Here is a 26,218-nt window from a genome sequence, read left to right as displayed (position 1 = left end):
GTAGAAACATTCTATGCTCTACGACTCTGGGGGGACTGCATGGTCACCTGTACTGCTGAGTTCGCCACGCTGACCAAACAGGAAATGAAATTCAAAAGTTCCCGGGGCTTTTCCTGCGTACCTGGCTAGTGCATCGGAGTTCAAAGTGCTGTCCAGAGCGGTCACAATGGAGCACTCTGGAATAGCTCCTGGAGGCCAATACCATCGATTTGCACCCGCACTACCCCAAATTTGACCCAGCAAGTTGATTTTAGCGCTATTCCCCTTGTTGGGGAGGAGTACAGAAGTCAATTTTAAGAGCCCTTTAGGTCAACAGAACAGGGTTGGTTGTGTGGACGCAGTCATTTTTATATCAACCTAACGTGGCTAAATTCAACATAACCCAGTAGTGTAGACCAGGCCAAAGAAAGGATTTGAGATGCTAATTCCTAATAAGGGGCCTTCTGTGTGTATAACCTAAGCAGCTACCTGTAGCTTTGACCTTGGCCATGGTTATAGTGAAAGAACATGGTTATTCCCCATGAGGCTGCCTCTCTCTACTACGCCCAGAATTGTGACAGGTGAGCACAGACAGCAGGAACGGTTCAAGGAAGAAGAAACACCACCAAGGTCCTAGCAGCTGGTCTGGCAGTCTAGTGCAGAGCTTGCAGAGTGTTATGTGTCTGTTAATACAGGGTAAGCAAGGGTCTACTGGTGGTGGAGTAAAATCTCATTCATTTTATCAATATCATCACTGGCACGGTCAGGCTGGGCACATGGATTTTGTGCCTGGGCTAGTAAGTTTTCATTAGAATTTTGCAAATGCTCGTGAAATGCACTGCCATATGTGCTTAGGGGGTCAGCAGGGGATGTGGATGCAGCAGATCATGATTTGGTTCTCCATTTGTACAGAGCAATGTGGTCAGGGTCTGTGACTGGGGCTCCTAGTTGCTATCACAACACAAGTAATAAATAATAGTAGTAAATCTCTAGGATGAGAGAACACACTTCCTGTCCCTCTGTAGTAATCCCTGTAGCTTGTTCTGGAACAGGACTGGCAGGCTCCAAAGGAAATTGTGTTCAAACAGAGGCTGGATGGTCAGGTCTGACACAGGACGTTTGAGGACAGAAATATAGGGAAGAACTTTAGGGTTCTGAGAGCTGCTTGGAAGTCCTCCGCCACAGTGGTTCCAACCTCCAAGGCAGAGTACGAATTATACTGAGTAACTGCACAGCCAACGCACCACCAGCATCTAATTCACTCCTATAGAGTGTCACGGGATATTTTATACAAGAAGTGAAATATGAAACTGAACTCTATGCTGTGTGTCCCCAAAGGGCTCCGACACTGTCTCTCTCTCAGATGTCAGGTTGCCATGCCAGCCTCCTTGGTAACTGAATGATCAGCAAGTGACACACTGCAGGCTTTGTGGAGAGCTCTAAAGTCTTCTGGAAGACTGACTGGTTTTGTAATATTGGTGGGGTCATGATGTAGCCTCTAAGTGCAGAACACAAAACTGCCAGCCTAGTTATGACCACACCACAGTGGAAAGATGAATTTAGAATTCTACCACCTCATCCAGCCATGGACCTCCACACACCAGAGCCATGCAAAGGAATGAATGTGAGTCTCAGACACACCTGGAAGACATGCCTATTTAACCTGCATTGAGATTAAAGGAACGTTGGTGGTGGCAGCTTACTCACCAGTTTCTGGAAGAGGTCTCCGACACGCTGCTGGTGACTCCACTGCTGGACTCGGGGAAAGAGCCCATCATAGAACTCTTTGTGGATCTCATACAGCTCAGGCACTTTGAAGAAAATAGTCTCAATCTGCTGACTGGTCAGTACAGGCTGAGAAGTGGTGGCAGCAGCTTTCAAAGGCTTCATGGGCTAAAAGTAGAATCAAGGAGATTGTTACTACACGCACCAAGTAAACCTGTCTTTGTCATGTTCTAATGCCTCCTTCCTAGCCTGTTAAGTGATGTTCCCACTGACACTTCAGTGACTCTCTGAATACTAGACTGTACCATTTCTCTCCTTGGGGCAATTCAGCAACTCCCAGTTCACAGATTTTCCCAGGACACAAATGCTGAAATTACAGTCCCTGTGCCCCTTGTTTTGCTCCCTTAATCTCTTCCACTAGCTGCGGGGCAGCAGGTGTAGTAGTTAAAAGAGGAGGACTAGAAGTCAGGGGTCCTGGATTCTATTCCGAGCTCTGCCAATGACTCCTTGTGTAACCTAGGACAAGTGACTTTGCTTTTCTATGCCTCCGTTTCTCCACCTGCAACCTGGGGATAACAGTTACCTACACTTCACCAGGTTACTGAGAGACAGTCAGTGTTTGTGAAGCTCTTGGAAATCTTTGGATTAAAGTTGCTCTGGAAATGTGAATATTATCATTAAATCTGGTGTCTGTGACAGGTGCTTACCAGCAGCAGAGCCTCTAGGTGGCTCAGGTAGGTTTCCTCACTGGCTAGGATTCCAGACAGGACCCATTTTCTCATCTCCAAGCCCTTCTCCAAGTCTGGCTCACTCTACAGAGAAAGAAGATGAAAGGATAGGATTAGGGAGCACTATTCAGCATAGAAAATATGACCTCAGGACAAACTAAATTTATTGTATTTAGGTACAGAGTAATAAAGAATGTGACCATCACTCAGCTTCTGGACACACGAACAGAGATAAAAATAATATACACAGTTTATTTACCCAGTATCTTAGAAACGTAATGATAATTCTCCATGAGCTTGACTTAATTGTGTGTGTCACTTGGCACCCCTCCCCACCCCAGTAGCCTGGGGTTTCCACAAGATGACTGCTTGTTTCTTTTCTGCCATTTGTTAAGATAGTTCTCAGGTACCAAATTGCCCCAGTTATTCTTTTAACAGGTCTATTTTGAGGGTAGGATAATCTGCACTACTTGGGATCTCAGTGCTGATTCTCTAAATGGGTTTTTCTTATCTGGATTACATGCAATATTAGTATTTTCACAGAGATAACCCAAAAGAGAAAATGCAAAGACAAGAGAAAGACAGGAAAAAAGAATTCAGAGTCATGTGAGTAAAAATAAAGGCTAGAGATAGATATTATGGAGAGCTGGCAACTAGAGCTGGGCAACATTTTTGTGATGTATAATAAATTAATCAAAACATGCAGTTTGGGGGCAACCAAAACTAACTGCAAATTCGGCAAATATTTTCAGCCACATAAAAAATGAGGGGAAAAAAATCAAAACACTTCACTTCAAAATGTCATTTCATTCATATTTTTTAAGTTTTTCATCAGCGTGAGAAAACCCCAGAAAATTCTATTGTTTTTTTTCAATTGTTGACACCGAATTAAAAAAAAAATCAATGGTTTACTCTGTTCTAGAGGTAACCTCTTCACAGTTGACGTGTCTGCTATAAAACCCCATTTTAGCAACTCAATAAACCTGTGGCTTGGAAACTTTGTTTGGCCTGAAAACAGCCAGATTTTATCTCAAAGGTAAAGGGGAGCCATTCTGCAAAGTTTGAAGAAAAAGTGTCCAATGGTTACAATACAGGTCATTAGAAGTGTCCATCTATTTGAAATTCTATTATACATTTCTTGGTCTCCCTCGAACGCAAAACACAGCTTCTTACAACCCTCTCAAGCACTCATACAGTCAAATCTCCTTGAAAACAGGAGAGTAGTTTAGAAGAGTCATTATGGTGCTTGTGCATGGATAGTTTGGGGATCAGTCCCGCCCCAGTTAGTATCAGAAGGGTTTGGGCTGTTCATGTCAGTGGGAACAGGACTGCGATCGATGTGAATATGACACTAGGCTGCATGCTATTGGCCTAATGTCAGTCTTTCCATATCTGAAATCTAACAAAGCTCTCCTTTAGCTGGGAGACCCTCGTTTTGGGCTCTGGAGATACGTGTGATTTATTATGGAGAGGGGATAGCCTCTTCATCGTAAAGTTTGCAGCAACAGTCCCATTATGAGGTTGTTTTGAGCCCATATGCAACTCCAAGAAAGAGGGATGCTCAGCGACAATTACAATATTTTTTAGCACGTTTATTAAATTGTGTAAGCACTTTTTGAGAGTGAAAGACCTTAAAATGGCTCCTCTCTGGTAGTTCTGCAACGTGTCAAATACCGCAGCACCTCGTGAAAGGAAACGGCAGATGGAAGCTGCTCTAAAGAAACTGGTAAAAACTATACACAAGCCAACTAAGATATGGAAGAGGAAAGCACTTGAGTTTGCAACCTCCTTTCAGTGAAATTCTTAGAGAAACAATGTATTTTGTCATCTTGAAAGGGAGTTTCTGAGGAGCTCAGGAATTTGTAATCCAGCAGACAGTTTAAGCTTCAAGGAAAACACACCAGTGATTAGGCACAGCATCTTAAATACTATACTGAGCTGGACACAGAATCAGAACTGCTCAACTATTTATGATTATTATTTATCTCTCAGGTAACAGGAATGCCTAGGAGCCCTACCCTGGACCACAGCTCCACTGGGCTAGGCACAGTACAAACACACAACAAAAACATATGTCTAAAACTTTTAGCAGATTTCCTTCAACTCAAGGGGAAAGGGCCAGGTCATTTGAATGATCAGAGGCCTCTCCTGGCTGTATCTGCGAAATGCCCAGTGGCCCAGATCTGCAAAACAAGGCCAAGCACGAAGCTCCTGGATGGCCAAGGATTTGTTGCAATGTTTACAAGTAACTTCACAAAAAACGTTCAAATCCCATCACCGCTTCAACCTCCCTCCTGCTGCAAATGGTGTGATTGGCACCTTATTGATATGGCACTGTAATTCTCATTAGCAGGCCCAGCCTGATGACAGAGTGTAGGACTGTGAGAAACCAGGCGTGATCTGTAAGCACGGAATTGCAAAGTCGTGGAACAGGAGCGATATAATGAATTTTGTATAGACAGAGACAGTCGGATTCTGATGAGTCCTTTAAATCTCTTTTAAGTTAACCCCAAAAATATTGCTATAGATTTACTGTCACGCAGAGTTTCCCTTCCAGCTCTAGAAGCCCCTGTTTTCCCATTCATAGGAATAGGTCTGATTTCTAACAATCCCTACTGGGTATTCTCGGATGGTAAAGATGGAAGTTTCTGGTTTGATTGTTAAAATTTCTTATATACATATTAAAATTAGCAATATATATATATAATTTCTTATATATATTATAAATATATATTTTAAAAAAGATTTACTCCCCAGAAGTTCACACATCTCTCCCAGGGCTCTGCCGTGGCTGGCCTCCCCAAAGACATCAGATGGAGAGGTCACCTCTGAAAGTCTTTGGAATGGTTTTTAATCCCTTTTATGTAACCAGCTTCAAGTGTGATGCTGGAAGATTCTTGTCCCCTTTCAGTTCTATCCAGCCCAAGTGGCCCGGCTACCTCGGCTGCAGTGCAGCAGCTGCATCAGGAAACCCCAGGGGAGTTGAACCTACAGCCGCAGAGCACATTAAAGGTTTCCAAGGCAGTATCTGACATTTACACACAGATTCCTAGAGCTCATTCAGAGGATCTGCTGCTGCTGCACCTGCTGCTGTCAGGGATCAATAAGACACCATGTTTCTTCTGTCTGGGTTGTGCTGCTGCTCAGCGTTCCCCTCCCGAGAACTGATTATCCAGTGCACATTTCCTGCTGAGGACACCCTGTTTTGACACTTTTATCTAGTACCTTACTGAGTGGGCAGCTCTCGCCACCAGAAGCGAATCAGGATCCAGCACCAGTGCCTCTTCACCCTCCAAGGGGGACTGCATCCTCCACTCTTTATATCCCACTCAGGGAAATGTACTCTGGGCCCAGGAAAGTCACAGGGAATTTGGCACCAGACTTCAGCTGGTGCAGGAACAGGGAGTTAGTTTCGATCATCCAACTGCTGTTTCCTTTCCCATCTGCAGAACTGGAAATGGTCTCACCCTCTCATCAGTGGTGAGTCAAAGTGGTGAGCAGCCCTGGGCAAGGAGGCCACACCCCTCTCCCCCACTGAAGCAAAGAGGCAGAGCAGGGAGGAGCACACCAATTCCAAGAGCACTCTCTGCTCCGCCTGGTGCAACTAACAAATGAGGGCAGTGCCCCTGGGACCAGAGCTTCACTCCTTGCCTTACTTCTGCAGTCCAGGTAGAGAAAGAAGTGGAATGCCCAGCACAGAGGCATGGAAGAACAGCCCCCTTGCCACACATGGGGGAGAGGAGAATCTGCTAGGACTAGGAAGTCCTTCCCTCACCTTCACTCACAGGGAGCAGGAACTCTGAGTCTGAGCACACCCAGCTGTTGCAGAGGAGGGTGGGGAGTAGGCCCTGCATTTACCAAATTCACACCGGCCAAGCAGCAGCGCTCCTACAAGACGAAAGTGCAGCCAAAGATGGGGAGTCCTCAGTCGGGTGCAGGAGCAGCACATGGCGGAAAGCAATGTACTCCCTGCCTGGCCTGGGGAGAGGTGGATGCTGGGCTTCCTCTAATGCTGGCTTGGCCCATTTTTCACCTGTAGGTGTCCAACAAGCATCCTGATTCTATCCCTTCCCCTTTTCCTCAGCACCCTCCCTGAGCCCTTTCCTCCCTTCTAACCCTCCTCCCCCCACCCCTCAGCTACACTCCTCCACAAATTTAAAAATAAGTGTATCTTGTAAGAGCATCTCCTGGCAGCAGCCAGAGCCCATCTGTCAGTCGTGGGAGCACTCTCTGTGAAGCTCTGAACAAGCTTGTAATCAGTGCTCTCTGCTCCTGCCCTCCCTGAGCTGCAGGCATAACATGGAGGAGGGAGAGGGAGCACTGATTAGAACAAGAGCTTCAGGAGCATCGTTCGCCAGCAGCGCTATTCACAGGCTGGTGTTTCCTCCACAGCTGGACTGTGCATCACGCTCTCCTGGGGATTTCAAAGCTGATATGTTGAGTCGCTCCCATTGGCGCAATCCTGCAACCTGAACCCAGGCCAGTCTGAGTGGTTAAAAGTGCTGGATGTTATACACCCTGCATATGCTGGCCCAGGGCCAGGGCGGTTTTGAATGTGTTTACAACTTGTCAGTCTAAGTACTTTAGTTTACTAACCAGGTTGGCACTGTGTGTTATATTCAATTACTGCAAGCCTGGGATTCACCAGCCCCAAGGATGAGACAGATACAGCTCTTCCCAAATCTATTTAAAGGACTCGGGGCTTTCTGGCTGTTGTTTAAATTAACAGCAATAATCGTTTTATTGTGAAGGTTGGGAGCATACGAATTAAGAATCTGGAAACACGATGAATAAGATTTTACAAAGTAGTCCCAGCTGGCATCTCCCTGTGAAGGGGAATGTTGCCTCTGAGTGGGTGTATTAAAGGGAGCTTTAAATTTCTCCCCACCCTTTGGTAGAGTGTTTTCAGAAACCACGCAATTAGCATGTTCAAAGGAGAAGTTTCCAGTAAGGATGGTTCTGAGTCTCAGAGAGAGGCTGGCAGCCTTCAAAGGGAAAAATTATTAAGTATGGTTTTTAAAATGTAAATATCTTTGGAGGCTTCTGTTTAATAGGCTGGGGGTGTCTCATTGTCTGGGAGATGTTAAACAGGGAAGCATTCTGTAACCAGGCCAGCCCTGTTTCATGCAAGGAGGGCTGGGTGGGAGCAGGGAGAGGAGCCAACATTATTTATAACATCAATGCTGTGTGTGCCAGCTATCCTCAGGAAGGGCTTGTACATCCAGGCAAAGCCATTAAACAGCAAAGAGAAAGAAAGAATAGGAGAGAAAGAGAGTGTGGGGGATGGATGCGATAACAGAAAGCGAAGACAGGAGAGAGATCACAAACAAAACTGGGAAGGAGATGGAACGAGAACGTCTGAGGGGAAATGACAGAATGAAACAGGGAGAAAGCAGGAGGGGGCAGATTTGGAGGTGCTGGAGAAAGATGTGCAGACAGAGGCAGAGCAAAGTCATAGGGCTGCGCTGGGGACAAGATCCTCTGAGGTGCTGATGCAGTTTCAGAAGTCACCTTGCTTTTTCTTCCCTGACAGATCCTGTCAGCTCCATGTGCAAACCTGAGTAGGAGGTGCCCTGCCTGTCCCCTCCAACATGGAACAAGGTCTGTAGGGAAAAAAAACCTGGTGTGTTTTGCCCCAGGGGTGCCACAGTGGGAAGTGGAGTCAACAGCTGGGAGCAGATCAGGTGGGGTAGCTTGCACCCCACTCCCTCACATTGCTGGAGGATATTCTCTGACTCCCAGGAAGCGCCACCTAGGCTGGTGCAGGTCATCCTTCCAGTGACGGTCACCCAGAGAGTGTCTGCTTTGGTAATTTGCAATAAAGGACTTTTGTAAGCATGGGAGGCAGAGCCTGTCACACCAGTCAGAGGCCAGCTTTATAAAAGGGAGTTCCAACTCTTGACGCTACTAGTTTCCAGAACTCCAGCCCTGGTTATATTGGCAGGAACAGTCAAAGTTCTGGGTGATTTAAACACAGAAGTGTAGCCTTACACAGTAACTTCAGTGTTCTTCCTAGCACTCACCTTCACCAGGCTCTGGGGAATTTAAAACCCTCTGCTTCCTGCTTGAGCTCAGGATTGATGAATCACAAAGCAGGAGGAGAACAAAGACTAATTAAAAAAAAAGTAATCTCTATAGTTTAAAGACTATTTAAGGTCCTTAAGCATTCACAGAGGGGCAAGACTTTAAACACTTTGGGATGGGGATTTTTTACCCTGCTAAGGCCTGAATCCAGGCCCTCTGCTTACCATTTATTATTTGCAGAGCAACAACAGTGCTAGGCACTTTGGGACAGGTGAGAGGACCTGAGAACCTAAAGGCTCAGTGCACAAATGAAAGACGGGGTAGCAGACTGAATGGGAGGTAGTGTGATGGATCCAGAGCAAGCAAAGAGGACTGACGGGGCAGCACTGTCTGCAGGTCTGAGGGACGTTCTGGACTCCTCAAAGAGCACAGACGGTTACAAGAGCAGGCTGACATGGGTGCCCAGCAGAGGAACCGCAGAGATGTAGGCACCAGTGGAGAAAAAGGGATCTAAAAGCTGGTGCCAGGGGAAATTACCATAGGTGGGCTGAAGCTGACAGCACTCTATCCAGGGATTAATGTCTAGCTCCCCCTACTTGGCTAAAGCAAAGGGAGAACTCCCCCTGCTCCGGAGGAAATCTGCTCCCCCAGAGCTGCTGCTCCTCTCTGGTTGTCAGCGGGACCAGCAGGGGGAGCTGGAGCCTGTGTAGCAGAGGCATTACTAGCCCATTGGGGGCCCTAAGCAGAAATATTTCCCCCTCCCCAACACATAATAAAAAGTGAATAGGGGATCCCCCTTGAACTGTTCGGGGTCCTAAGCAATTGCTTAGTCTGTTTATGCCTAGTGCCGGCTCTGCTGGCTAGGGAGCCCCTGGCTCTTTCCCTGCAAGTGGGTGTTAGCACAGCTGAACCAGACCTGGGAAGAGGGGGCATCCCAGCCGAAGTCCCCATTCACAACCCAGCTTCCTCCTTCTACAGGGAAAGGAGGCCAGTTCTGACACTCCCACCCCTTGTAAGGGGAGAGGGAGAGAGAAATAATCCAAAAGATTGGATTTGGAATAAAACTGATCTAAACATGCAAGAAATGGATATTTGTAATTTTTCTGGGGGCAGCATGCTTGCCCTCAACCCCACATTGTCATTACATCCCTGCATTGCTGGAGCAGTTCAGATGGGGAACACCAGGGACGTGACCCAACCCAGCTCCACATACTGCATGTGTCTGGCTGGCGCGCGGCTTGGGGACAGGAAGTTCTTACGGATAGATTTCTCCTCTTGTCCCTCTTCTCTTCCCCTTGCTTCCTTCCCTCACCTCAAGAGGATGCAACACTCACTCCATCATAACAAGCCCCCCAATAGCCACCACCAAGACTGGGGAACTCCCCACCCTATTCTGACCTGCTCTGAGCTCTATCCCTTCCTGTACCCTTCTTTCCAGCAACAAGCCCCCAGTTTGAATCCCAAGCTCTCTATCAGAACTCTCCTTTAGTGACATGTGCCACTGGCTGCCCCAACACGCTTATATACCCAGAGGTAAGCTCCTTTTATGCTGACCTACTCCCAGCTACTAACTCCAGTTCCCACTCCCAAATACAAATGTAACCTCTATATTATAGGCAAGGCTGGTAGAACTGCCTATTATTAAGGTTGCCCCACACTTCATATTATTACATCCCGTTTTCAACTTTGCCAAACTTCAACTATTTGGGCTGAAATTTTCCTAACACTTGTACGTCTCAGGCTGAACATTTCCAAAAAGTTTCAGACAAAATGATTCAGCAGTTTCCAAGAATGAGGCTAGGAAAAAAACCACATTGCTTGGCAATGTTAAAAAAAGAGTCTGGTAAGCTTTTCTTTTGAGAAGCTCGAGTACTCGATGTTCAGGAGCAGGGACTTGAAATTTGGGCAAGGAGGTGGTCTTTGCGTCAGGGACATGCCTTGTGCTGTTCCTGTCAAAATCCTCCCAAATTTGACCTTTGAAAAAAATCTCAGTTCGCACCTGCCAGTAGAGATTTCTTAGAGTTTAGCAGCAAAAATCTCCAAAGATTTTATACACAAAGAACACGCTCTAATTCCTCACACCTCTACTGCAGGCCAAACAGCGTGTGCACCATCTCCTCACAGAAACTAAGCACGCTCCATTTCCAGTCCCCACAGCTCCTACGTGTGACAGAACTATGCAGGAACAGTCCATCTCTTCACAGTTGCTCTGGGCTAGGGTGGGGCTGGGCACTGGTACTGAAAACAGGGCGTCTGTCTCTTCTGTGCTCTCTCCCGCTGCAGGTTCTCAGGGGCGTGGAGGAGGAAGCCACCTGACTCCAATATAATGAGACAGATCATGGGGCTGGGGGTATGGAAAGGAGTAGTTTTGGCCAAGGAGCCTGGAGACACTGCCACTGGAGGGTGGCGGGAGAAAACCCCCCACCTGTGACTGGAAACTGGGGAAGAGTGGAGACTGAACTGGATGGGTAAATAAACTGAGAATTGTGGGGGAGGGGGGTGTTGGAGTCTGGAACTTGATAGGCAAGAAGATTAGGACTGAAAGCTGGGGGAGAAGGAGGGGAGATTGTGATGGGCTGGGTAAGGAGACTGGGAGTGGGGGATAGGTAGGGGAGGCTGTTAGTGGCTGGACAAGGAGAATGGGACTGAGAACCAGCGAGAGAAACTGGGGGGACTGGAGAATTTGGAAAAGTCACCCTAGACACCAGTGACTGAATCAGGCAGAAGAACAAAGCTACTTATAGAGGAGAAAGTTTCTATTTACACACCATCTTCTGGGTTTCAGCGACTGTGGGAAAGGAAATTCAGGAGGTTCATGTTACAGCTTTACAGGCTTCTGGTCAAATACGTTTTGTGCGCTTGCCCCAGTGCACCACGTTGGGCACTTTATACTTTGTTACAGTGACACCTTCTCCAAAGCAGCTGCAAGCGCAACCATGATGACAAGTGGTTTTGCAACTTGCAGTAACGAGGGAATTAATGTGGCTGTAAAATATTGTAACAGGGTTGAAATTAACCTTGTAATCCCTGTGGCTGACACTTCCTCACACGTGCTGGCACCAATATCTGCAGATTACTTACAGTGTAATCAGGAGTTTTAATTGCAGCTCAAGGTCAGGAGTTTGAGGTAGTGCTGGGGTCCCTCCCTCTCTCGGCAACTGTACTGTGCTGGACAAGAACTAACCATAATTAACACAGCTATCCACTCATCTATGAAGCAATAGGTACAAGCAGATTTCCCCATACTCTATTTGTAACAAGCCACTTTGACATCAGCACCTGCAGCAAGTGGTCACTCCAGGAAGTAAAGGAGCTCCACCCTGATGCATGTTAGCACTCTTCCTATCAGAATGAAATGACCCAGGTGCTCCAGCAGGATATGGCAGGGCTGCCCCAGGAATGCCCGTGCTGGGATTTTCTGTCACAGCCCTCTCATCCTTCTAGTTACATTTTTGCTCTCTTTCCCCCCCCCCATATTTAAATTTCTGTAATAAAGAAAACCAAGAACTCAAGTATGAACAGAAGCCCCATTCCTGATGGGTAGAGCTGTAGTGACAGCGAGTGGGACAGGGGCCTGAGAGGTTACACTCAGCTCAGCTTTACCTACCCTCCGGAACAGGTGCTCGGGGAAGGACTGCAAATTGGCAGCTTTGAAGTAGGGGGTGGGAACGCCTTTTGGAAAGTCAGGCCCTGCACCCAGAGTCACAGGACAGGGTGGAACTCCAGGCCGGGGAATTTTCCATTACACCTCTTTGCCTAAGTCAGTAACCCATTTTGGTTTCTGGTCATAAACATTACTTTGGAAGAAAACCCTTGCTGTCTGCAGCTGCGTTTAGTTTCTAGTGGATCACACTGAGCTAACAGTTAAATTTGACTGAGCAAGAATTAATTACCCATATAGTTATTGGGAGGGGGAGGGGGATTATTAATTCTTTTAAGGTTAAAAAAACTCCCTCCTGGAAGTATTTACACATGGGCACAATGGATCCAGTCAGCTCTAAGGTCTATTGCAGGGGGTCACATGAGCTGCTACTGAGTGCACACAGTACATTTTTAAATGAGAAGCATCTATTTCATACGCACCGTCACCACCGCTTGGCAATTTTAATTCCTGTTGTCCTCCAAGCTTCAAAACTTGACTTTACTTGTCAAAGTCTGAGAGTTACCTAAGCATAGTTCACTCCCTTCCAACCCCCTCCTGTTCCTCCCTCCCCCAATTTTTTTTGGTCGCAAATCATAATTACCATGTACCCCCTCAGCATGTCTTTTTACTGTGTTTGGTCCCAGACCTTCTCTAAAAGCACCAGCTGGTATTTAGAGCTTGATTCTGCAGCCCTTATTCACTGAGTAATCTCACTGATTCAACAGGGTTACATATTCACAGGAGTGAGGCTGAACAATTCGCCTTAAATTTGTACACACGTTACATGAAACATGGGATTAACACATGAAAGCCACTTTAACCATAAATGCTTCATTCCTAGCAGGTACCACTATCACGTCACTCAGTCCTCCTTCCCATGCTCATGGCCCAATGCTCGTCTCACTCGCACACACACACACCATGCTGATTCCATGCTTAAAGAGAGTAAAAAGGACTCACTGATTTTGTGGACTCCAAAGACCCTGAGGAAAGAGTATCTCGGCTGCCCCGACTCTTGGAACTGAGATGGGGTGAGGAGGATGGAGAGTCATCAATGTAGGGCATCATGTCATGGTGTCGCCGCTGTTCTTCGGCACGGTCTGCATCATAGGCATAACTAGGTGGTATTCCACTGAATGAAGCATCTGTAGAGAAAAAGCTTAGCTTAAAAACAGAACTGGGAAGGAGATAAGCATAGGCCGAGTCCACTCCCTGCTCCCAACAAGGACACATACCTTGTCAGTATTCAGCAAATCCACAATTATTGATAGCGAGATTCAGCTTCATCCCAGGCTTAAGTGTAACAAACTCCCGCTTGTTAAGCGGACACCCTATTCCACTCATTATCAACTCTGGGAAATAAAGCCTTTTCTGATACATAACAAATTCTTCTTTACTTAATCACAGTTCATATCCCTGGGTTTTGCCCTTATTGCATAATGTTAAATATTGATGCATTTGTGCTTGATGCATCACGTTCTTTAAAGTGTTAAAGAATTCCTAGCAAGATTCTTGTGGGGTGCCCTCCATGGGTTGCCAATCCTTGATTATGTCTCTCAGTGCCTCATTTTCCTAAGATGAGTATGATGGGTCAGGGCAATGAACCTTGTCCACTTAGCACAATCAATACAGATGAGGCCTCCATGAACGTTAGCAATGATACAGACTTCATAAACTGACATACACTAGGATGGAAATCCAGGGTTTCTCCAGACCTCTCAGCAACAGGAAGACTAGGAAAGAAAGATCTTAAGAGCAAAGCGAACAGCCTTCTGCCAAAAACAAAAAACAACCCCAAAAGACACCCCTCCTTCTTAGATTCCTGATTAATTCCTCAAGTCTGGGGAGAGAGTGTCAAATTAACCATCATTTGGTGAAAACTGAGTGAACTTCTGCAGAAAAGGCAGATGGGAGAACTGCTGTTTGCATCCTGTGCTGGAGGAGGACAGGAGGCTGCTGTAAGTGGAGTGTGAAGGCCACACACTGAACACCTTGCCCAACATCTCTGCTGTAGCCTAATAATCCTCTCTGATCACTCTGCACATACAGATGTACCCAATGAGTGAAATACACCACTGTGCAGGGAGCCAGCACAAGACCTATTTGACTGAAGAGAGACCCAAGCCATAGAGCTTAAGTGGTACATAGCTCTCTTATTTATCCTCTGCACAGCGATCAATTTCATTTATCTGAAATTGCCCAGAAATGTCCCCTTAGGGCTACTGAACATGGGACCTGAAGCTGCAGGGCTACAGCTTATTTCTCTCCCCACTCCCAAGTATTACTGCCCTTCTTTTACAAGCTATTGAGGGGGGGAAATGATACACTGCAAAAGAATAAAAAAGATTTCTATAAATCAGCATGTACTGTAACAAGGGGAGCCCAATACAAACAGTGCCATGTGAAGTGAATAACTCCAGCTTTAGATACCACACAGAAGACAGACCCTTCTGTTTTGGAGGTATGAGGAGCCCAGCATTAAGACCGTGCATTAAATACAGGCTGAAATACAAATAGGACTGAGTTGGACTCTTTTCCACAACACTATTTAGGTTCTGCCAATGTAATGAGGACAAGCAGCTACCAAATATACCCAGCAATCCCCTGGGAAAACCTGGACAGGTGGCAACCCTGCATCTCCAAGAAACTGTGACTCACTCCAGCAAAGAATGCACACACTGTGTGAAACACAAAATAAACCTTTAGAGATGAGGGGCTTGTTCGCGGTTGGAGGGGTGGGGTGTGTCTGGGGAATTTATACAAATGATACACTTAAAACCCAACAAACCAACTGCAGAAGTGAACCTCTGTACTGTACCAAACACCAGCCAGTTAAATAACTGCAGTGCCTGAGACCTGGGCCTCGTAGGTCCTCACGGGCCCATGACAAAGTTATTTTAATAGGCCTCAGGGGCCTTGAACCACCAACACCCTTGTGGTGCTACCCTAAGTTCCCCAAGTCCCTGGAGTTTGCTAGACAGTGCAAGAACCACAGGACTGAAAATTAAAAGCAAACACGTGTTCTTTAGGGAGGCCTTTGCATAGAGGCCTTCCAGAGTCCCCTGGTGACTCAGTGGAGTTGGTCTGGACAAATGGCTGCTGGGGAGGGAATTGTATGTTGGATTAGGAATAGGGTGACCAAATAGCAAGTGTGAAAAATCGGGATGGGTGTAGGGGGTAATAGGAGCCTATATAAGACAAAGCCCCCAATATTGGGACTGTCTCTATAAAATTGGGACATCTGGTCACCCCAATCCGGAAAGTTAGTGGGAGTTAAAGTCTCTTTTATCTGGCACTTCACCTATCAGCAAACTCTATAAACCGGAGGGGCTGCTGGGAGCGCTCTGGGAGTGATTTGGGTCTGGGAGGGGGCTTGGGGTGCAGGAAGGGTTCAGTGGGCACTCACTTCCAGCTGTTTCCTGCAAGCAGCTCCCCATCCCTGCTGTTGCTGGCAGAGGTGCAGCCAGGTGGCTCTGCAGGCACGCTGCCTCCGTCCCCCATCCCCGAGCACTGACTCTGCATCTCCCAGCCCATTGGCCAGGAACCATGGCCAATGGGAGCTGCAGAGGCCGCATCTGCAGACAGAGGCAGCGTGCCTGCTTGCTTCCGCCAGGAGCGGTGGGGACAGGGAACTGCTGGAGATGAGCGTCCCCCCATCCAGCATCCTAAGCCCCCTCCCACGCCCCAACCCAATGCCCTAAGCCCCCTCCCGGACCCAAACTCCCTCCCAGAGCTCGTGCCCCGCAGCCCCTCCCACACCCCTCTGCCCTGCGCACACACCCCCCACCCCGCACTCCAAACCCTTCCCTCTGAGTTAACTGGCATTTTTAATTTACTGGCACCCCCCCCCCCGTTCCCCCAGCATGCCTGTTAAAAAAGCTTTTACTGTAGCATCTATCACCATGGTACCTAAAGGCCTCTAATTAAGCTATCTGTTTTTTCATATGGCCCTTGTACAGTTTTCTAGCCTGACAAGTTTGCAAAATATTGTTATTTCGAGTTTCAGACTGGCATTATCCAAATAGAATATCAGCCTCCGTACAGGGCTCTAATCCCATTTTCCTGCCTTGATTAGGCAAAAGCACTTTCTCCCTCAAAAGTTTCTTCAACCCACTCATAATCAGACTGCTTTCTCTCTCTCACACACATGCAGAGGTGAGATAGTGCTGCAATGCAGAGCCAACAGAACCACTAACCCAGGAACCTATCCTTGCAACAAAGCCCGTTGCCAACTGTGCCCACATATCTATTCAGGGGACACCATCACAGGGCCTAATAACATCAGCCACACTATCAGAGGCTCGTTCACCTGCACATCCACCAATGTGATATATGCCATCATGTGCCAACAATGCCCCTCTGCCATGTACATTGGTCAAACTGGACAGTCTCTACGTAAAAGAATAAATGGACACAAATCAGATGTCAAGAATTATAACATTCATAAACCAGTCGGAGAACACTTCAATCTCTCTGGTCACGCGATTACAGACATGAAAGTTGCAATTCTTCAAGAAAAAAACTTCAAATCCAGACTCCAGCGAGAAACTGTTGAATTGGAATTCATTTGCAAATTGGATACAATTAACTTAGGCTTGAATAGAGACTGGGAGTGGCTAAGTCATTATGCAAGGTAACCTATTTCCCCTTGTTTTTTCCTAACCCCCCCCACCACACACACACACGTTCTTGTTAAACCCTGGATTTGTGCTGGAAATGGCCCACCTTGATTATCATACACATTGTAAGGAGAGTGGTTACTTTAGATAAGCTATTACCAGCAGTAGAGTGGGGGGGAGGTATTTTTTCATGCTTTGTGTGTATAAAAGATCTCCTACACTTTCCACAGTATGCATCCGATGAAGTGAGCTGTAGCTCATGAAAGCTTATGCTCAAATAAATTGGTTAGTCTCTAAGGTGCCACAAGTCCTCCTTTTCTTTATGCAGAGCTGGAGGCAGGAATATTTCTTCCATTCCCGATGGCCACACTGGATAATTTACTGTCTACTTACTTACTGCTTATGGAGGAGCTGACTCTGAAATCTTTTGGTACAAGCCTCTCTGCTAATTTAGTTTAGATTGAATCAATGTACCTTCTCTACCCTGCACTCTAGGGAATGGTCTCCACACCTCTGACCTCCAGAACTCACTCTGTCCCACACTGCTCTCTCTCTTTACGAAAAGGCAAGGCACAGAACTAGGACTCAGGAGAGCCAAGTTCTAGTTTCGGCTCTACCCCAGGCTTCCTGGGTCACCTTAAACAATTCACTTAACCTCTTGTATTTCAGCTTCCCCGCTGTAAAATGGGTCTAATATTGCCCTCTCTCCCTTCCTCGTAAGAGTTTGAATCCATTAGCATTCACAGAGTATCTGAGATCTGAAACTGGAATGCACTGTACAAGCACAAAATATAGTTATTATTACCATCCCACCTCTTCTCTCTACTGTTTGTTCTGGGCACAGGGTGCAAACTCATTTGCGGAGTTTTCCCACTGTCCCAGGGCAGGAGGAGCTTTCTGCTTTTACTCCCCATGGGAGATTACCCCCACCAACGGAAGCAGCATGTTCCTGTACTCAGGGACCACTAGAGAAGGCCTGATGCTGATAACCGAAGTAGATTTGTCTTTTCCCACCCTGTGATTAAAAAGACGGTTGTGCTAGGGAAACTAGGTTATTCAGATCCCTCGGAACCCAGGCTGGCACAGTGTGGCCCAGACTGTGAAGCTTTGAAGTCCTCTCCAGAAGAGCGGAAAGAGTGTTGAGCGAATAGGCTAAAACCAGCAGCACAGATACTTTCAGCTGCTCTGGATGCTGTTACTGTAAGTGACGAAAGGAGGCAGGTTTCTTGCCCAGTGTCTCAGGTAGCTGAGGGCGCCCCTTCACACAGTCAGGCAGTGGGATCTGACATGGCAGTGCATGTTCCGCTGCTAAATCCCACGAAGACTCAACCCAGTTTGTTTATTTTCCAGTCACAGGCTGGAAGTGTTTGTCTCACTCAGCTCTCCGTACCTCAAAGGTACGGCAGCCAGGGAGAGGGGAAGTGAGCAGTGGGGTCTGCCCGCCTCCCCTTCCCACAGATACTCGCCAGTCTGTCAAGAAACAACAGGTCCCAGGAGGTCCCCAATCATCCCAAACAAATCATCATTGGGGGTCTCTCCTCCCTGATACAAGGGGCAGCCTATCGCAGACTCCTGCCCACTCAGAAGAGCAGCAGTAGGCATGGAGACGAGCCTTCACAGCATCCTGTAGCAGCCAATGCCACCTCATTCACATCCCCACCAATTACCTCCAGGACTCTAGGGGTGAGAAGAAGGCCTGCCTGCCTACCTACCTACCTCCCTTCCATGTACCGGTGAGATGCCTGGAGGGCTACTGGGTGGACTACAAAAGCCCTTGCTGCTACTCAATTCACTCCACAAACCGCAGGACTCTGGCCTCTGTCACCACGAGGTGGGTTCATTGACACTCATCTCACTTTGCCTGCTTTCCAACTGATCTGATGAGCCTGCGTTGCCTCCCCCCAGCATCTACCTTCATCCCTCTGACCTGTGTCTCTACCCTGTGCCCTCTCCCTTCTCTGTGCCAGCCATTAGCCTACCTATCTCCTGATCCTTCTCCTCTTCCAGTCTCTCTTGCTCTCTTCATGCCCTCTAACTTCCTTCACTCACCTCTTCTCAGTTACACACATACACACACACCACCGACCCCACCCCAGCACACCTACATTTAGGTACTGAATGTGATCTTTAAGGGATTATTATAATAAAGCCAGGTAATTGCATGCTCTTATTGTTTCCCTTGTCCTCCTCACTTGTCTTACTCAAGGGGAAAATATGAAAATATAAAATAGGTCTTTAAAAATCAGCCTAATCTCATTTGGAACCACAAATGATTAAAATATGTCATCATACTTATACAGTTAATGCATAGTGTCACTACAAGACAGTTAAGGTTCCTTGGGAACTTGACTGTGCACTTCCATACCTTAATATAATTGGATTTATTTCAAGTTTAACCATAACTCTGAATTTCCTGGGTTATAACACTTGGTTCGGGGATAACGTCCCTGTAAATTTTTTTTACCCTGAAGTTACAAGTCTGTACTCTCAACCTTAACGCTGTCTTTAGATTGTTTATTGCCAGACCAAAAAGACACCAAAACCAAAATTATAATATATCATGGCACCATTTTCCCTACAATGGAAGCTGCTTGCGGTCTGGTGTGGGATTCAAACTCAGCACTCAGCTTCTGCAAGAATAACCAGATGTGGAGGCCAACCCCATGTTCTGTGAATGCAACTGTGCAAGGTGCTAGGGAGAGTCACGAAGCACTTTCAGGCGTAACATTAAGCATTTTGTTTGTTTCTCTGGCATCACTCCCCTAAGTGCAGGAGGAAGGGGCTGATGGTATTGAAGGCTGGTCTACACTGGAAAGGTAGGTCAACCCAGCTATGCCACTCAGAGGTATGAAAAATCCCCATCCTGTGCTGACCTAACCCCCAGTGTAGACAGCAATAGGTTGACGGAAGAACCTCTCCCACTGCAGTAGCGAGTGTCCACACTGAAGCGCTGCAGCCGTGCCACTGTCGCATTTTAAACGTAGATTCAGCCTTCGTGCCCCCTACCCCAGCTCAGACTCACACACCATAAACACACTGCGCGCCAATCTCTCCCTATAGCCAAGATCAAATATCACAAGGAAAGGGGATGCATATTTGCCATGTCAAATCCCAGTGGCTTTATTCTGCTCAGCTGGATGAAGAGAAAGCGGAGATGCTAAACAGAATCAGAGGAGATTCTGCTCCTAGGGCACTGTATCTCTTCCATAAATAGGGCAAGTGTATTAGCATGTAAAGAAGCTGTTTAGCAAGCTCCACTCACACATAACTGGCTCTGTACCATCTCCTGAATATTTGGAAGCTGTGGTCTTTTCTTCTGGATATGCAAAGTCACCACCACGATCCGCACAGCTGTAGCCTCTCAGCTGTACTGATGCAATGCTCCTTGTTTGGAGCTAACCTTGAAAAGCCACCCCTAGATGTTGCGGGACGCAGCCACTGTCTTTCTTGGAGACGGCTGGTGATGCCCACATTCCATGGGCTGTCCGTTTACTAGCTAGTGAGCTCCAACATTTTCATATCAGCATCTAAAGCCCTGATTAAGTCTACCTGAGGGCCTACGTGCTGCTCTATTAATTTCAGTGTTAGAACGGCAAGTTATACAAACGCTGCCAATGGGGAGAGAGAGACTCCGTCAGCTACCTGTCAGAGGTGGGCACTGTGCACCCAGCACAGAGCTGCACAGTGTGTTAGGGGCTAAGCCTGTGTCCACTCCTGACTCAAGTGCAGGTTATGTCCCAGCTTCATGCAGTTCCTGCCATCTTCCTCCTTCCTCAGTTTCCCCCCACATCATTTCACAATGAGAGTCCTGATCATTTAACGAAATCTCTTTCTTGCACTGAAACCGCTCACCATCCAGTTATACAGGGCCTGCTCCAAAGCCCTTCAAAGTCAATGTGAGCCTTTCCCAATTGACCATAATCTGGAAAGTGCAGGAGGCAGGGCCTTTTCCATCGAGGCCCATGCCTTTGGAATCCTCCCCTGCTCTTCTACATTCCTGGCAGCCTTCAAGGTTAGACTGGAGACATTTTCATGTTCAGCTTGTACTGGCAGTATGCATTTTAGATGTTCTCAGCAGAGTAAGTGTCAGGAGCTGGACTCGTTTCCTTTCCCATCTCTTGCTCGGGATTGTGCATCAGGGCAAGTTGCTTTCATTTGTTGTAAGTCTAGAAGCGTAATGTAAGTTTTAAGGCACTGGACGTCTGCAACCCAGTCCTCAAGAATGGAAAGCCAATTTGACTGCGATGATACACGCACAGGCAGACAGACACACATGCACAAACACACACAGCTGTGCACCCTGGAAGCCAATGGGAGTTTTATCACTGACTTCAATGGGAGTAGGAGCAAAACCACAGTGGGTGAGCAGCATCAGTTTCACTAGAGACAGGACAAAAACTAACACATGCGGTTATTATTACAAGAGAGACAAAAACAAGCCAACCCATTTCAGAACAGCAGCAGCTGCATTAGGAACGGAGATAGTTTTAGTTTCCTTTCTGCAAGAAAGTACCTGGTTTCAGAAAATCCAGTAACTCAAAGCCTAGAGGAAACAGCATGTACTGGCCCCCCACTTTGGAGCTGCTGAGAGTCTCATAGCTGGTGAGGATATATTCTTTGGCAGGACGAGCAGATGAACAGACGAAACAATAACCAGCATGCTGCTTCCTACCGTGTTCCCAGCAGCCGTTTCCACAGAGAGCTTCACGTCTCCTCCTAACTTCAAACAAAATACTGCAGTGTCAGCTGCTGGAGAGACCGAAGGGATTAAAAAACAAACAGAAAATAGAACAAATGCCACAGCAGAGGTTATTTAAAAAAATTAAATAAATAAAAGCCACCACCATGCAGGAGCAGGCCTATTTCCTGCAGTTAACTGGAAACGGCGAGAAATTCCTGCCATGCAAGGGGGAAAGTGTTTGTACGAACATGGGTTTGTGCTAAAGGAATGCATGGGTCTGAGAGTTGGGAAGGAAGGTCCCTCCCGTAACAGTGGGGGGGATTTACATTTTATTCAATAACATCAACAGGACTGATAAGAAAACTAGCTTGTTTCCAGACCTTCAATCTCCATTCCCCATCAGGATCACCTTTGCTCTGCTGGTATTTTTCTAGTCAATGTGGCAAAATTAAAAGGCCAAGAGGCCAATAAAGTTGGACACTATTCCTGTTTAGGCTCTACATCTAGACACTGAGATCTTATTTGTATGTAGACTAACAAATAAATAAACAAAATCACTGAGTTATCACCTCTGCCTAGAACAACTAACTCATGTGTCACTGAACAGATAGGCCCTGTCCGTCTACACCACACTAACAAATCTTTTTGAGCACAGCTGTGACCCAAACATGGTGGAGAGGGAAGGGGAAACTGAATGTGTTATAACAAAGGCAGAAACAGGCAGACTGGACTAGATGACTTTTCAAGTCCCTTCCAGCCCTATGATTCTATGAAACATTTTTTAAAGCTGGAAGATGTTTACGGTAGGACATGGCTTCCTACCAGGCTTAACAATGTTTGTTTATTTTTTGCTTTGCACCAAGGTAAGAGGAAACTGTTATAACATGGTTGGGGCCACTCCACGGTTTGTTCTTAGCCAGTATGTAGTGGCTTCCTTCTTGTTCTCCAGAATCTGTTTTCATTAACAAAGAAAGGTCAGGTCTACACGTAAAACACTTCTCTCACTGGCTTAGTTAATCCTCCTCTGCAAGAAGCAGTAGCTGTCTACACTGGTGCTTAGGACAATACAACTAGGTCACTCAGAGGTGTGGATTATTCACACTCACGTGATGTAGTTACACCAAAGTAATTCTGTAGTGTGGACCAGGGATAAGTCTCAAGTTGTTACATCTATAAAGAAAACCTTGAAAACATGACCTGAGTATAACCAATACAGCCATGTCTGCTTGAGGTTTGGTCTACACTACATACTTATGTTGGTATAACTATGTCCCTCGGGTGTGAAAAATCCGCACCTCCAAGTGACACCGTTATACTGACCTAACACCCGGTGTAGACAGTGTGATGTCAACAAGAGGGCTTCTCCCATTGACATAGCTACTGCCTCTTGAGGAGGTGGAGTACCTACCCCGATGGGAGAAGCTCTCCCATTAGTGAAGGTAGTGTCTTCACTAAGCGCTACAATGGCACAGCTGCATCAGGGCATGCCTACACTACAAAATTAAGTCGATCTAAATTACATTAGCCTATAGCCACTGCAGTAATTACATTGCTTGTGCATGTCTACACTTTGCTCCTTGTGTCCGCGGTGTGCATCTCATCAGCAGCACTTGTACTGATTGTAGTGTCAGTGTGGAGCATTGTGGAACAGCTTCTGAAAGCCAGTAACAGTCGATGTACGCAACACAGTGTCCACAATGACCCTACGTCAACCTAACTACATCAACATTGACTCTCACAGACACTTCCTCAGTTAGGGTGACCCAAGGCAGCTTATGTTGACCTAACTCTGTAATAAAGACCAAGCCTCAGTGCAGCTTCGCCCCTGCAGTGCTCTATGTGTAGACAAGTCCAAAGATCATGAAAACACAGCTCTGAAGTGTGGACTGTCCCATTCATTCCAATGGGTGTTCACTCATGTGCCAGTGAGGGTACTTTAAATGTCAACATGGTTAACTATTCCTCTGCTGCTCAAAGCATGTAAAAAAAAAAAAAAAAAAAAAAGAGAGGGAGGATCATATTATGAAGATCTACTCAGTCTAGGAAGGAGCCAAGCCCCAGGACTCCAGCGGGGCATTGGAGCCACACCATGGTGGAAAACAATCTTGAGGAGCTCACAGCCCATGGATTTATCTGAACCTCACTAAGAGACAGCCAAGCCCAAGGAGGCCAGAGAGCTGCATGATCTTATTTTGAATATCTGCCCAAGCTACAGAAAATAGCATTTCATTCTGGCATTTTGAATGTGTGGGTCTTACTCTGTGGGCAGAGCTTGGAAGAATACCTTTTCCACACCCCAATTTGAGCCTGGTCCAGTGGGTTATTTCTGTACTGTAGACAGAGCTATAGCTTGCCCAAGGGCTGCTGTTTTACTCTGAAGGCTTCAAAAGACCATTAAGATCAAATAGCTGTGAGCGAAGGACAATCCAAGAGGAGCCCATGTCTTGTGACAACAGAACTCTGGAGGACACAGGCTGGGTAGCAAGGTTTCCCAGGGGCCTCTGGGAAGGAAGGCAGTGGTTCCACTTTAGCCTGGATACACTTGCAAGAAGCAGCTATGTAATAACCTAAGACTATGACACTGGTGAGGACAGACTGCATTTGACAGAGCAGCCCAAGCTAGGTATAGAAGCTGTTTCAGGGGCGGGGGATGCATCTTCAGCCCACAGCCTTCATCTGGAGGAGGGAACACACTACACCGTTCTGCAACGTAGCTTATGAGGAGTCCCCTTTTCCAGGGACTGCAAGTACAAGGCTCCAACAGGCAGAGTCAAGTTGTAACAGCCCACATAAATAATACAACAACAAAGCTTTGTCCTATTTCCAACAGGGTGCCCACAAAGTGAAGCGGTCTGCGTGGATGCTAGCACTAAAAGCGCAGTTGCTGAAGGTGCCCCTGTCAGCCAGTCACACACTAGTTCGAAGTAATAGCCCTGCACAAAGGCCGGGTAGAAAAAAGCCCATGGTCTCATTTTCAAATATACTGAGCTCCCACATCCCACACCAACTTCAACAAGCGCTGAGAGTGCTCAGCACCACAAGCAAATAGACTGCATGCTGATCTAGGACCAGCTAGGCAGGAGAGTTGGTACTCAGATTAGAGACTGGCTGTCTGAGCACACAGCACATAACTGTGATTTCCACATGGCTGGCTCTACAAGAGCAGCAGTTCAGAAGCTGGACTGCACAATGGGTGGGTAGGGGAAGGGAGAAAAGCGTGAGAAGGAATTACCTGTGAAAACACAACCAAGCTGCTCTCCGTGCTGCAGGCCCCACACAAGTCTTTGTGTTACAGTCCACTGAGGACTGTTGGTAACAAAGGAACAAACTACAGGGCTAGTCACAAGGGAAACAACTTTTCAAGGGATTTCTGACTTTTCTGGAAGATCCCCCTTTCCTTTCCCCTAAGCTGATGGTGATTTACTAGAGGATTCCCTGGTACCAGGTGCATGAAAAATGTCAAGATCGACTATGCATGCTGTGTGAATGCGAGAGAGATGAATTATCTGAGGTAATTTCACATTCGCTTTTGCTCAGAGGGAGGGTCCAGGGTGGTGGTTGTGGAGTTTGTAATTATTGTCACCCCAACCTTCCATTTCTCTTCTCATCTCCTGACCCAGGCCTGAGCCAGCAATCCAGGCAGCAGAAGAACACAACAAGAGCTTCTCTGTGACCTGGCACTTACTCTTTTCCAGCACCTGTAATGTCCTGAGGACAGCCCCTCCACATTCTGGAGCAGGAACTGGCTGTTCCAATGAACAGATTGGCACCCAGAAAATCCTCCCCAGGTTTCACGCTGAGCCCAGAGCATTGTTTGGACAAAATTTTGAGAGTTCAGGGAGGGACATGTGGATACTCGTGGCACAATGAATAGGGCCCTACCAAATTCATGGCCATGAAAAACACATTACGGACAATGAAATCTGGTCTTTTCTGTGCTTTTACCCTATGCCATACAGATTTCACGAGGGAGACCAGTGTTGCTCAAATTGGGGGTCCTGGCCCAAAAGGGAGTTGCAGGAGGGTTACAAAGTGATTTCAGGGCGGATCGCAGTGTTGCCACCCTTGCTTCTGGCATTGCTTTCAGAGCTGGATGCCCGGAGAGCGGTGGCTGTTGGCCGGGCTCCCAGCTCTGAAGGCAGTGCCCTGCTGGCAGCAGCGCTGAAGTAATGGTGGCAATACCATGCCATGCCACCCTTCCTTCTGCACTGCTGCCTCCGGAGCTGGGCGGCCAGAGAGTAGCGGCTGCTGACCAAGGGCCCAGCTCTGAAAGCAACAGCGCAGAAGTAAGGGTGGCAAGACCACACCAGGCCATCCTGACTTCTGTGCTCCTGCTGGCAGCGGCTCCGCCCTCAGAGCTGGGCCCCTGGCCAGCAGTCGCTGCTCTCCAGCTGCCCAGCTCTGAATGCAGCACCGCTGCCAGGAACAGTGTGGACATAAGGGTAGCAGTACCGCGACCCCCACACAACTCCTTTTTGGGTCAGGACCCCTACAATTACAGCACTGTGAAATTTCAGATTTAAATATCTGAGATAATGAAATGCACGATTTTAAAAATCCTATGACCGCGAAAGTGACCAAACTGGACCATGAATTTGGTAGGGCCCTAACAATGAATGATGAAGCTCCTTGCTGTTAATACCTCAGTTCAAGTCCCCGTGCTTTAAGCTGCTCCCCATAACCCAGGTCACAACAATACTTTCCAGCAGAGCTCAAAGCACTTTACAAATGTTAATTAAGTCTCAAACCCTTGTTTGATAGGTACTTTTATTATTAGGCTCATTTTATGGGTGGGTAAACTGAGGCAGAGAGCAATTAA

The 26,218-nt window shown here is 47.0% G+C and overlaps 1 protein-coding gene across 2 annotated transcripts in view; it reads right to left on the bottom strand.

Annotated features, from left to right (window-relative positions):
• Window positions 1–26,218, bottom strand: part of BCR (BCR activator of RhoGEF and GTPase) — a 133,889-nt gene that overhangs the window by 60,076 nt on the left and 47,595 nt on the right. For both annotated transcript variants that reach the window (XM_073313721.2, XM_073313722.2), the window contains exons 2-4: window positions 13,060–13,244; window positions 2,412–2,516; window positions 1,687–1,872 (exon numbers count right to left, since the gene is read on the bottom strand). In XM_073313721.2, the coding sequence (XP_073169822.1) occupies window positions 1,687–1,872; window positions 2,412–2,516; window positions 13,060–13,244 (476 nt within the window). The remainder of the gene's footprint in view (window positions 1–1,686; window positions 1,873–2,411; window positions 2,517–13,059; window positions 13,245–26,218) is intronic.

The sequence above is a fragment of the Lepidochelys kempii genome, chromosome 15 (genome assembly GCF_965140285.1).
Source record: "Lepidochelys kempii isolate rLepKem1 chromosome 15, rLepKem1.hap1, whole genome shotgun sequence".
Lineage (NCBI taxonomy): Eukaryota > Metazoa > Chordata > Testudines > Cheloniidae > Lepidochelys > Lepidochelys kempii.
The sequence above is the reverse complement of the archived record's forward strand: the minus strand, read 5'-3'. Positions and strand labels throughout refer to the sequence as shown.